Source organism: Cervus elaphus, chromosome 7 (genome assembly GCF_910594005.1).
Source record: "Cervus elaphus chromosome 7, mCerEla1.1, whole genome shotgun sequence".
Classification (NCBI taxonomy): domain Eukaryota; kingdom Metazoa; phylum Chordata; class Mammalia; order Artiodactyla; family Cervidae; genus Cervus; species Cervus elaphus.
The window spans coordinates 13348294-13362558 of NC_057821.1; the positions used below are offsets into that span (position 1 = coordinate 13348294).

Below are 14265 nucleotides of genomic sequence, written 5' to 3' on the forward strand. Positions count from 1 at the left end.
TGCATGCTAGGCTTCAGTATTATGCAAACCGAGAACTTCCAGCTGTCCAAGCTGGGTTTAGAAAAGGAAGAGGAAGCAGAGATCAAATTGCCAACATTTGTTAGATCATAGAGAAAGCAAGGGAATTTCACAAAAATATCTTCCTCTGTTTCACTGACTAGGCTAAAGCCTCTGACTGTATGGAACATAACAAACTGTGAAACACTCTTAAAGAGATGGGAATACCAGAACATCTTACCTGTCTCCTGAGAAACCTGTATGTGGGTCAAGAAGCAACAGCTGGAACCCTGTATGGAACAACTGATTGGTTCAAGGTTGAAAAAGGAATACCACAGGGGTGTCTGCTGTCAGCCCGTTTGTTTAACCTATAAGCTGAGCACTTATGAGATATGCCAGGCTGGATGAGTTACAAGCTGGGATCAAGACAGGCAGGAGAAATATCAAACACCTCAGATATGCAGATGATACCACTCTAATGGCAGAAAGCAAAGAGGAACTAAAGAGCCTCTTGATGAGGGTAAAGGTAGAGAGTGAAAGAGTCGGCTTAAAACTAAATATTAAAAAAAAAGAGGGGAGGCATTTGGCCCCATAACTTCATGCTAAATAGAAGGGGAAAAGGTGGAAATAGTGACAGATTTCCTCTTCTTGGACTCTGAAATCACTGCGAGTGGTGACTGCAGCCATGAAATCAGAAGGCAACTGCTTCACGGCAAGAAAGCTATGACAAACCTAGACAGTGTGTTGAAAAGCAGAGACATTACTCTGATGACAAAGATCTGTACAGTCAAGGCTATGATCTTCCCAGTGGCCATGTATGGTTGTGTGAGCTGGACAGTCAAGAAGGCAGAGTGCCAAAGAATTAATGCCTTTGAACTGTGGTGTTGGAGAAGACTCCTGAAAGTCTCCTGGACAGCAAGGAGATCAAACCAGTCAATATTAAGGGAAATCAGCCCTAAATACTCATTGGAAGGACTGATGGTAAAGCTGAAGCTCCAGTATTTTGGTCATCTGATGTGAACGGCAGAATTGCTGGAAAAGTCCCTGATGCTGGGAAAGATTGAGGGCAGAAGGAGAAGAGGGAGCCAGAGGGTGAGATGGTTGGATGGCAACACTGATGCAATGGACATGAGCTTGGGCAAACTTTGAGAGATGTGAGGGACAGGGAGGCCTGGCACGCTGCAGTCCATGGGGTCACAAAGAGTCAGACAACTGAGCGAACCAATTTTTTGTGCCATTTCTTTTGTTACAAATTCTAACTTTAAAATAAAATGAGAACAGGAAACAATAAGGCAACTGTGGTGGAGAACAATGAGGGGGGGAAGGCAGTCAAGTCTCACCAATATCACCTCTGGCAGGTTAAGATACAATGTAAAATATTCTTATGTTTATATATATATTATGTTTTATATATATTAATATTGTGTGTGTGTATATACATATACACACACACACACACAACATTAATCTTCAAGAGACCTCTTAGAACTTTGAAAAAGAAAAAAGGGAAGCCTATTCAAGATCCAGATGGCACGTGAACTGAAGTATATCCTCTGGGGGATGTCACCGGTCTTAAATTTTAAAATCACATAATCCTACAAATCAAGCAATATTGGATTCAAGTTCCCTTCTTAAGGCAAACCAAAACAAAATGAAAACAACAACCAAAAGTCCAGACATGAAGATTATTAAAAAGATCTCTTAGTACCAGGTTTCATATTCAAATCTGTTTGGTTCATATATAAAGTCATTTACTAGAGTTGAAAAAGAGTTTTGATTCCATATCGCCTCTTTTGACATTATCCTGTAAGTCCCTAACCAGAACAAACGGAGACATAAGTCAGAGGTAAGCTGTATCCAGGTAGAGACCTGGTCCCTTCCCTCTACAAATTGCATTTTATTCCCTCCACAAGTCTAATTTTGGTGCATGTCACCACCAGAAAATCCAAACAAGCATCTTGTATTTGTCCCTCCATTTCTACTCCCTCCTCTCAACATTTAGAGGAAAGAACAGAAGAGGATCTTCACTGAAGTTACCGGGATCACCAATGTACCAAAACACAATTTGCACATGTGTCTTCCATTTTAAAAGTAATAAATGAAAGGGAATCTTCTTACCGTATTGACCCAATCATGTAGGGCTGGGCCAGCTGAACCACAATCGCGCCACTTCCTAGCTGATGACACGTATAACCAGAATCCCAGTCATAGTTCTTAGTGTCCCCGTTCAGCAAGGCATTTCGGCTCCGACTGACTCCTTCAATCACACTGGCACAATCAGCGATTGTTGCAACATTCTCCATGGGAACTGTGGATCCAACACAAGACTCAGCATCAAGAAGCCAAATATATCCCAATAGTTTGCTACAAACAAAATTAATTAATTACTATCAATGATAAAATAAAAATTAGAGCATCCTGACTACCTCAAGATATGAACACATTTAAAACACATGCCAAACAGTTTTTTAAAAAGTTGAACCCAAGGCTGAAACAAACCAAATCATATGCAACAATTAACTCTAAATAATTTTATTATAAAGAAACATGATACCCTATAAAATATAGAATGGATACATACACTGCAAAATATTACTACAATGGGAAACCACACAGTGGTTGAGATTAATAAACTGCAGCTACATCCAAATGGATGAATCAAAAAGCAATGCTGAGTGAAATAAGCAAGGCGCAGAAAAACACAGTGTAGGATTTCATTTACACAAAGTTTTTTAAAATGGAAAAACTAAAAATACAACTTGTTTAGGGGTACATATATAAATGTAAAATAAAAAGGAAATCCAGGGAATTATTACACAAAATTTACGCTCACTGGTATGTGAAAGAGGAATATAAAATCTTGGAAGGACCCCTACTAATGTGTCTAAACATTAATTGATTTCATTTCCAAGATGAAATCCTGGAAGGGCTTCAACTTCTGGTCCTATTCTATTCTCAAGTGAGGCAACATGTACACAGGCACTTGTTTTATTAGTATTCTCTAAACTATACATGTTTATTGTTGTTCAGTCACTAAGTCGTGTCCAACTCTTTGCAACCCTATGGACTGCAGCACGCCAGTCTTCCCTGTCCTTCAGTATATCCTGGAGTTTGCTCATACTCATGTCCATTGACTCGGTGATGCCATCCAACCATCGCATCCTCTGTCATCCCCTTCTCTTCCTGCCTTCAGTCTTTCCCAAAATTGGGGTCTTTTCCAGTGAGCTGGCTATTTGCATCAGGAGGCCAAAATATTGGAGCTTCAGCTTCAGCATCAGTCCTTCCAATGAATATACAGGGTTGATTTCCTTTAGGATTGACTGGTGAGATCTCCCTGCATCACAATTCGAAAGCATCAATTTTCTGTTGTTCAGCTTGGTCCAGTTCTCACATCCATATATGACTACTGGAAAAAAACATAGCTCTGACTATACGGACCATATGGTGACTACAGCCAGGAAATTAAAACATTCTTACTCCTTGTAAGGAAAGTTATGGCCAATCTAGACAGCAGATTAAAAAGCAGAGACATTACTTTGCCAACAAAGGTCCGTCTAGTCAAGGCTATGGTTTTTTCAGTAGTCATGTATGGATGTGAGAGTTGGACTATAAAGAAAGCCGAACGCCAAAGAATTGATGCTTTTGAACTGTGGTGTTGGAGAAGACTCTTGAGAGTCCCTTGGACTGCAAGGAGATCCAACCAGTCCATCCTAAAGGAGATCCAGTCCTGGGTGTTCATTGGAAGGACTGATGCTGAAGCTGAAACTCTAATACTTTGGCCACCTGATGTGAAGAGCTGACTCATTTGAAAAGACCCTGATGCTGGGAAAGATTGAAGGCAGGAGAAGAAGGGGATGACAGAGGATGAGGTGGTTGGATGTCATCACCAACTCAATGGACATGAGTGTGGGTAAACTCTGGGAGTTGGTGATGGACAGGGAGGCCTGGCGTGCTGCAGTCCACAGGGTGGTAAAGAGTTGGACACAACTGAGCAACTGAACTGAACTGAACTGATATGGACCACTGTGGGAAAGTGATGTCTCTGCATTTCAATACACTGTGTCTAGGTTTGTCATAGCTTTTCTTTCAAGGGAGAAGTATCTTTTACTTACATGACTTCAGTAACCATCTACAGTGATTCTGGAGCCAAGAAAATAGTCTGTCACTGTTTCCACTTTTTCCCCATCTGTTTGCCATGAAGCGTTGGGACTGGATGCCACGATCTTAGTTTTTTGAATGTTGAATTTTAAGCCAGCTTTTTCACTCTCCTCTTTCACCCTTATCAAGAGGCTCTTTAGTTCCTCTTCACTTTCTGCTATTAGAGCGGCATCATCTGCATATCTGATGTTGTTGATATTTCTCCTGGCAATCTTGACTCTCATTTGTGATCATCCAGCCTGGCATTTTGCATGATGTACTCTGCATATGAGTTAAATAACCAAGATGACAATATATAGCCTTGACGTACTTTGTTCCCAATCTTCCCAACCAGTTTGTTGTTCCATGTCCAGTTCTAACTGTTGCTTCTTGACCTGCATACAGGTTTCTCAGGAGACAGGTAAGGTGGTTTGGTATACCCATTTCTTTAAGAATTTTCCACAGTTTGTTGTGATCTACACAGTCAAAGGCTGTAGCATAGTCAATGAAGCAGAAGTTTCTCTGGAATTCCCTTGCTTTCTCTATGATCCAACAGATGTTGTGATCTCTGGTTTCTCTGCCTCCTCTGAACCCAGCTTGTACATCTGGAAGTTCTCAATTCAAGTACTCCTGAAGCCTGGCTTGAAGGATTTTTAGCCTAGCATTACCTTGGTAGGATGTGAAATAAGCACAGTTGTACAATAATTTGAACATTTTTTAGCATTGCCTTTCTTAGGGACTGGAATGAAAACTGATATTTTCCAGTCCTGTGACCACTGCTGAGTTTTTAAAAAATTTGCTGACATGTTGAATGCAGCCCTTTAACAGCACCATCTTTTAGGATTTTAAATAGCTCAGCTGAAATTTCATCACCTCCACTAGCTTTGTTCACAGCAGTGCTCCCTAAGGCCCGCTTGACCTTACCCTCCAGGATGGCTGGCCCTAGGTGCGTGGCCGCATCATGTGGTCACCGGATCACTAAGGCATTTTTTGTACAACTCTTCTTGCCACCGCTCCTTAATCCTTTCTGCTTTTGTGAGGTCCTTTTCACTTCTGTTCTTTATCTTGCCCATCCTTGCATGAAATGTTCCCTTGACACCTCCAATTTTTTTTGAAGAGATGTCTAGTCTTTTCCATTCCATTATTCTCTTTTATTTCTTTGCATTGTTCACTGAAGAAGAACTTCTTTTCTCTTCTTGTTGTTCTTTGGAACTCTGTATTCAGTCGGGTACATCTTTCCCTTTGTCCTTTGCCTTTGGCTTCTCTTCTTTCCTCAGCTATTTTGTAAAGCTTCCTCAGACAACCACTTTGGACTTCTCGTATTTCTTTTACTTGGGGATGGTTTTGGTCACTGCCTCCTGTACAATGTTAGGAACCTCTGTCCATAGTTCTTTAGGCACCCTATCTACCAGATGTAATCCCTTGAAGCTATTGCTCACCTCCACTGTTATAATCAGCAGGGATCTGATTTAGGTCATAGCTGAATGGCCTAGTGGTTTTCCCTACTTTCTTCGACTTAAGCCTGAATTTTGCAAAAAGGAGCTCCTGATCTGAGCTCCACAGTCAGCTCCAGGTCTTATTTTTGCTGACTGTATAGAGCTTCTCCATCTTCAGCTGCAAAGACTATAATCAATCTGATTTGGGTATTGACCATTTGGTGATATCCTTGTGTAGAATTGTTCTCTTGTGTTGTTGAAAAAGGGTGTTTGCTATGACCAGTGTGTTGCCTTGACAAAATTCTGTTAGCCTTTGCCCTGCTTCATTTTGTACTCTAAGGTCAAACTTGCCTGTTACACACCAGGTATCTCTTGATTTCTTACTTTTGCATTCTAATCCCCTATGATAAAAAGAACATCTGTTTTTTGGTGTTAGTTCTAGAAGGTCTTGTAGGGCTTCATAGAACCAGTCAACTTCAGCTTCTTTAGCATCAGTGGTTGGAAGACAGTCTTGGATTACTCTGATGTTGAATGGTTTGCCTTGGAAGTGAACCAAGATCATTCTGCTGTTTTTGAGGTTGCACTCAAGTACTGCATTTTGGACTCCTTTGCTGACTATGAGAGCTACTCCATTTCGTCTAAGGGATTCTTGCCCACAGTACTGGTAGATATAATGGTCATCTGAATTAAATTCGCCTGTTCTCATTCATTTTAATTCACTGATTCCTAAGATGTCTACATTCAATCTTGCCATCTCCTGCATGACTACATCTAATTTACCTTGATTCATGGATCTAACATTCCAGGTTCCTGTGCAATATTGTTGTTTACAGCATCAGACTTTCACCACCAGACACATCCACAACTGGGCATTGTTTCTGTTTTGGCCCAGCCCTCTTCTTGGAGCTATTTCTCTGCTTTTGCCCAGTAGCATATTGGACACATTCTGACCTAGGGGGTTCATCTTTCAGTATCATATCTTTTTGTTTTTTCATACTGTTCATGGAGTTCTTAAGGCAAGAATATTGAAGTGGTTTGCCATTCCCTTCTCCAATGGACCACATTTTTGTCACAACTCTCCACCATGACCCATCCATGTTGGGTGGCCCTGCATAGCATGGCTTATAGCTTCCTTGAGTTACACAAGCCCCTTCACTATGACAAGGCTATGATCCATGTGATCATTTTGGTTAGCTTTCTATGACTGTGGTTTTTGTTCTGGAGGCTGTGGGACTGTAGTTCTTACTTTGTCTATCTGTCCTCTGATGGATGAGGACAAGAGGCTTATGCAAGCTTCCTGATGGGAGGGACTGGCTGTGGGGAATACTGGGTCTTACTCTGGCTGGCAGAGCCATACTCAGTAAATCCAACTGTCTGCTGATGGGTGGGGCTGTGCTCCCTCCCTGTTAGTTGTCTGGCCTGAGACAACCCAGCCCTGGCACTGTGGGAGGGCTAATGGTGATCTCCAGGGGACTAAGGCCAACACGCACCTCCCAGGACTGGGGCTGCCAGTGCCCTGTCTCCACAGCAGGCCACTGTCGACACACACCTCCACAGGAGACTTTCAAACATCCACAGGCAGGTATGGCTCAGTCTCCTGTGGGGTCCCTGTCCCGTTCCCCCGGGCCCTGGTCCACACAAGGTTTTCTGTGTGCCCTCCAAGAGTCTCTGTTTTCCCCAGTTCTGTGGAAGTTCTGTAATCAAATCCCATTGGAATCTTCAACATCAGATTCCCTGGGGATTCCCAGTCCCTTTGCCGGATCCCCATGTTGGGAAGTCTGAAGTGGGGCCTAGAACCTGTATATATTTATTGCACTTAATAAATGTAGCACATTTGTTTAAAGAAGCATGATATACATATATATATATATATATATATATATATATATATATATTCTTCCAGTATTTTAGAATTCATAAAGTGGGAAAAAACCCAGAACATGGAACCAATCTCTTGTCAGAATATACAGTTATCTTCAGCCATGATGCATCTCCCTTGTTTGCTTACTATCCTGAGCATTTCAACACATATGCTCATCTCTTTGTTCAAGAACTGCTGCATTTTGAAACATCAGTTCTGTTTTGATTTCATGTCTCTATATCTGCTTCAAGTCTACATCAACCTGTTCACTTATAAAAGTCTAGGTTTTCCACAAAATGATAGCTGTTCAAAAATGATGTAGATTCTGTAAACACTGAGAAGAGAACGATGAAGAATGAAGAGTCTTTTAAGTCCACTGGAACCTTTTTGTGCATTTACTAGTGCTGGAATTTTCTTCAGATATTTAACGTATTTAACCAAAATCTACAATTAACCTTAGCTACTTGCATTCAAGCTATGTAGCTTACTTTATGTAATTTTAAAATAGATGGAAAAAAAAAAGACAATTGCTTATTAGATATACACTGTACTTTTCAGTATATTATACTCTTTGCAAAGAGAGAGGGTGAACAGTACTACTATCATGCCAAAACATTTCTAACTGCATAATGATGGGGAGTAAATCATCCTCCATGTCTCTTCTAAGCAATGCATACACTTTCCAAAGTTGGGCATGCCTGTTCTGGAGCCCTCATCTCATACACCTTCACTGCTTGCTACACTCTCTGCAGATGGGGACAACCATCCACAGATAAAGAAGAGGGAAAGGGAAGGAAGGAGTGATAGAGGATGGGTTTCCTGGCCATGAATCCCTTGAGAATGAAGCTTAACTCCAAAGCAACACGCAAAAACGCTGGTGAAATAACCTGTGAGGATGGTTTCCTAGCAGAGAGGGGCTTAGAGAAAAGCCCCCATCTGACTTTGAAAGGAGAAGAAATAAAGGACTATATTTAGATACTTAGTAACAATACCTCCACCTCATGGGAGAAAGAAGTATTCTGTGGTTTGGAAGAGAGAACTAAAGGAAGTGGCACAGATGCACAGTAAGCTGAGCTGAGACATGAAATCACACTGTGGGTAGCTCAGGCTGCAGTAACAAGACAGCTTCCATTCTCCTAGTTGCTTAAACAGCACACATTAACTTTTCACCCACAATATCATCACCCAAGTGATGATCAGCAAGGTGGCTCTCAGCACTGCATTACACAGGGAACCTAAAGACGGAAGCTTTGCACTGATTTTTTTTTTTTTGGTGCTTCTTCAATCACAGCAGCAGTGAGAAGAGAGTGAACTGGGCAGTGGCTCTTAACACTCCTCCCCCAAAGCAACACACATCACTTTGCTCACATTTTGTTCACTAAGGCAAGTCACTGAGCCTTAACTAACTTCAAAGCGGGTGGGAGAGAACTAACTTGCTGTGTGCGCAGAAGAAGAAAGGGAATGTGTGGTCAACAATATTGACATGTACCATAAACAGTAAACCAGGATGCAGGAGCATTCAATAGAGAGATAAATCTAGTTCACTGGTATAAAGTATATACAATATTTCAATGTATAAATATACCAAAGGAACATTCAGATTGTTACCACTGTTTTCTTTGTGATTACAAACAAAGGTGTCTTCTTGTATACATAGGTAAGAGTTTCTTCAAGGAATACATAAGACATATACATGTATATATTTACACACACACACCCCCGCACAAATGGAATTGTACTTGTGGCTATGAGTTACCTCACTGGCAGGATGTCAGCCCTTTCTTGGTTAATGTATTGAGCTGAAATATTTAATCTTTTCCTCTATGTGATTTGTGCTTTCCCTTTCATGTTTATAAATTCTTTCCTACCCCAAATTTATAAAGATATCGTCCTATATTTTCTCCTAAAAGTTTTCAAATTTTGCTTTTCATGTTTGGTTCTTTAATCTATTTAGGATTTATTTTTGGTATGCTATGAGATACGGATCTACTTTCATCTTTTATTCATAACGTTAGCCGATTTCCCCAGCACCATTTAATGAACAGTTCATCCTTTTCCCCACTAATTTACGTTACTTTAGGCATATGTAAGGTTTTCATAATATCTGAATCTCTTCTTAAGGTCTGTACTCCGTTTCCTTAATCTGCCTAGCCTTGTGCCTTTACCATGCTGTTTTAATGACTATAATTCTACAGTATCATAAAATCTGACAAAATGAATACTTCTCATTCCCCTTCTTATTTCCTTCAAAATTAACCTCAGTTAGTCTTGGTTCCTTCAGGAAAATTTTTCATTTTGTTTAAGTTTTCAAATATAGCAGCATAAAGCTTTTCACAGTATGTTCTCATGATCATTCCAAGTATTTCATTTGTTCCTTTTCTTTCTTACTTGATCAGTTCTATACATGTTACTAGTGTTTTCAATTTTTCAAGAAATCAGTTTTTCATTTTGTTGATTCTTTATTTCATACTTCACTAAGTCAGTTCTTTTTATTATTTCTTCCTTCTGTTCCTTTGGATTTATTTTTTCCAAATATTTGAAGCATATGCTTAACTCATTATTTTTTTTTCTTTTTTTCTGATAAATACATTTAAAGCTAATCTTTTACCTCTAAGCCCAGCTTTATCTTTATCTTTGATATAGTGTTTTGAACAGTATTAGTCAGGTATGGTGTAGAATGTCCCTCCATCTGGGTGTTTTCTGATTCAAAGTGTTTTAAAAGCTGATTGCATCTAAGTATTTTCTAATTTCCATTAGGAGTTTTCTTTAATTCATAAATTATTCATAAGAATGCTTTTTTAACTTTTCAAATTAATTACATTGCAATATGGATAAAAAAAAGTATATTCTGTATGACACAGAGTCATTGGAAAATCTGATGAGATGTGCTTTTTTGTGGTCCAGTACGTGGTTCTTATTAATATTTTACATGTGCCTGAAGAGAATGTGTATTCTCTAATTTGGGAGATGTATGGTTCTATATAGATCTACTATATCAAACTTTTTGTGCTGTTCACATCACTTATATGCTTACTAATTAATGGGAGAGGTTTATTTAAATTTTCCACTATGACTATAGATCTGTCAATTTCTCCTTGTAATTCTGTCAATTTTTGCTTTATATATTTTGAGGCCATGTCACTTCACGTGTATCATTTTAAAATTATATCCAACTGGTAGACTGAACCTTTCATCATGGTGCACTGTGATTCTTTATTTCGAGTAATGCCTTTGCCCTAAAATCCACATCATCTGATGTCAAATAAATATAGCGTCTTCATTTTGGCTACTCTATCCTTAGCATCACTCTTCTCTTTTTCTGATCTCTTGTGAATAACATATAACTAGATTTTGGAAAAATTCAGTGTCCTTTGTCTTTTAACTGGCAGATTTATACGACTTATATTAATTGCTATTACCAAGGTGTATACTAACTCACTTTTACTTCTACTTAAGAAGACTTTTCCTTTGCTGCTTCCCCCACCTCTCTGTCTGCTCTGTTCCTATTTTCTAATGGAATGAAATTCCTTTATTCTATTTCTATGTGGTTTTTTTTTAGTCACTAAGTGACATATATATTCAAGGGCTTAGGCCTGGTAGACACATGGCTTGAAGAACTATGGACAGAGGTTCCGAACACTGTAAGGAGGCAGTGACCAAAACCATCCCCAAGAAAAAGAAATGGGAGAAGGCAAAGTGGTTGTCTGAGGAGGCTTTACAAACAGCTGAGAAAAGAAGAGAAGCGAAAAGCAAGGGAGGAAAAGGGAAAGATATACCCAACTAAATGTGGAATTCCAGAGAACAACAAGGAGAGATAAGAAGGCCTTCTTCGATAAACAATGCAAATAAGTAGAGGAAAACAAGAGAATGGGAAAGGCAAGAGATCTCTTCAGGAAAACTGGAAATATGAAGGTAACATTTCATACAAGGATGGGCACGATAAAGGACAGAAACGGTAAGGACCTAACAGAAGCAGAAAAGATTAAGAAGAGGTGGCAAAAATACACAGAACAACTATACACAAAAGATCTTAATGACCCAGGTAAGCACAGCAGTGCTTCCACTCTCACAGAGCCAGACATCCTGGAGTACGAAGTCAAGTGGGCCTCAGAAAGCATTACTACAACAAAGCTGGTGGAAGCGACGGAATTCCAGCTGAGCTATTTAAGAATCCTAAAAGATGATGCTGTTCAAGTGCTGCATTCCGTCTCTATTCTTTTACTAAATTTTAGATATGCAGGCCAGACTTAAAAATGACTAAAACTAAAAATCACATGTTCCCTTCTCCTGAACAATATAAAAGATATTAACACATTTTCATACAAATCATCTGCCTCTTAGCTTGTTATTCTTACCTAACATTTCACTTCTTCCTTGTTTTATACTCTCAAAATGAGTCATTATGATCTTATATAGTCAAAACTTACTTATTCACATTCATCAATTTATTCAATCCTAACCCTCCTTTCTTCCTGGTTCAACTTCTTCTAAGACACATCCATCAGCAAAGTCTTTGTTTGAAAGTATATTTTGCCACCGCTCTTGAGAAACAGTTTAGTAGGATATAGAACTCTAAGTGGAAAGCTGTTTCTCCTCAGCACTCTGAGGATCCTTCTGCAGTCTTCGGCTTCTGCTGTCATGTCCGTTACAGTCTGCTGTCCCTCCAACAGCTGTAATTGTTTTCTCTACAGTTAATTTTAAGGTTTTCTTTGTGATCTTGGTGTTTTGCAATTTATGTTATGCATGCATACGTGCTCTGTCACTTCAGTTATATCTGACTCTTTGAAACCCCATGGATTGTACCCTGCTAGACTCCTCTGTCCGTGGGATTATCCTAGCAAGAATACTAGAGTGGGTTGCCATTTCGGCCTCCAGGGGGTCTCCCCAATCCAGGGATTGAACCCATGTCTCCTGTGGTTCCTGCAGGATTCTCTACCTCTCAGTCACCTGGGAAGCCCCACACTGTACCTATATGTAGACTAAATTTATCCTGCTCAGGACTGAATATGAGCATTTAAGGCTTTATCCAGTCTGGAACGTTTTTAACCACTGATCCTGTGAGTACTGATTCTCCCTCATTTCCTGTTTTCCCCTTTTCTAGAATTCCCATTAGACCTCTGTTGGGACTTCCCATTCTATTCTGTTTCTTAACCTTCCTTTCATTTTTTCCCTCTTTACTTCTTTACTGGGAAATTTATTAAAATTACTATTTGTGTTCACTACTTTTCTCCAGGTGTGTTCTATCTACTATTCAACCTGTCCACTGAGTTTTAAAATTTTACTATCAAACAAAAACGACCCAGTATTGAAAATAAGTGAACTGTAGCCCTGCATATCAGAAAGGGTCAATCTTACAAAGAAAGTTGGTTAAGAAAAGCAAGTCAGAAAAACACAAAGAGTATAATTCTATTTCTGTTGTTTAGTGATAGATACCTAGTGAATCTCACCTATGTGGTAAGATTAGAAAGGAGAGCTAGGGAGTAGTAAACACAAATTCAGATGAATGGTGACCTCTGGATAGGAAGATAGCAGGGATGCAACTGGGGGAGGAACACACAAAGGACTTTAAAAGTTTGCTAGTGCTGGGACTTCCCTTGTGGCCCAGTGGGCATGGATTCGACTCCTGGTTAGGGAGCTAAGATCCCATAAGCCTCTCAGCCAAAAAAACAAAATATAAAACAGAAGCAGTATTATAGTGAATTCAATAAAGACTTTAAAAGTGGCCCACATCAAACAACAACAACAACAAATTTGGTAATGTTCTATTTCTCCAGCTGGTGAGCATGCACGTGTTCTTGCTCTCCAGACTTTATAGATATGTTCTTTATGTTCTTTCACAAACATGGAATACTGGTGTTTTTCTTTAATTCCATATATTTTAACACTTTTTATGAAAACCAGAAAAATGGAAAGCAATTCAAGGGGCCTGAAAGGGTAAACCTTTCAGAATTCTTTAGAATATTGATGTGTTCTATAGTATCTGCTAGGTCTTAATAGCTGTCCTTGTTGATTCTCCCCGAGTCTGTCAATTTCCTCCTAAGCTATCTTACTGCTTCACAGTTTTATCCCTAGATAATCTGGTTTTAACTAGTAGTCAATTAGTACAGCAGCATCAGAGATAATCATTAAATCATTAGTGACACGGTTTCAGCTCTTTGGGAAACAAGGCTGGGAAAAGCACTCAGAACTCCTTTTCTAAAGACATATTTATAAATATTTACTAAAGACGATTCTTTCCGTCTTCAATATTTTCTCTAAGCAAAACTGCCCTAGTAATGCTACCCCCTTTGACCTTCTGGAATCTTAAGGTTGTCTAATATATGCTACATTAAAGAACTTTGCCTTCTTAACAAAAAATCTTACATCTGTGTGCTGGGGAAGAGTTCTATGGTTTCCACTTTGATATTTTTAAAAAAAAATTTTTAAACTCAGTTTATTTATTTTTGACCACACCAGCACATGTGGGATTTTGGTCCCCTGACCAAGAAACAATCAAATCTGCACCCCTCACATTGGAAGCTCAGAGTCTTAACTACTGGACCACCAGGGATGTCACTCTACTTTGATCTTGACATAATTGTTCATTAATACTTCCAGTAAAAGTCTGAATCTACAAAGGGTGCCCAACACAGACACATGGAATATATAATACACTGAGATGAACTGCATTATGAAATCTACCCCAACTCCCAAATTTTCTTTCAAGAAAGTGCTTTTGCTAGAACTCTACTAGTAGCTTGATGAGCAACTGTATTTACTTCATAAGGTAGAAAATCTGAAGACCACCACTTAATTCTTATTCCTATTTTTAAAATAATCAGAAAAATTAACAAT

General features: G+C 39.3%; 1 protein-coding gene across 3 annotated transcripts in view; it reads right to left on the reverse strand.

The window, feature by feature from the left end:
• BTBD9 (BTB domain containing 9) overlaps positions 1–14265 on the reverse strand; it is a 394620-nt gene that overhangs the window by 98347 nt on the left and 282008 nt on the right. For all 3 annotated transcript variants that reach the window (XM_043907354.1, XM_043907356.1, XM_043907355.1), the window contains exon 8: positions 2116–2305. In XM_043907354.1, coding sequence (XP_043763289.1) covers positions 2116–2305 — 190 coding nt within the window. The remainder of the gene's footprint in view (positions 1–2115; positions 2306–14265) is intronic.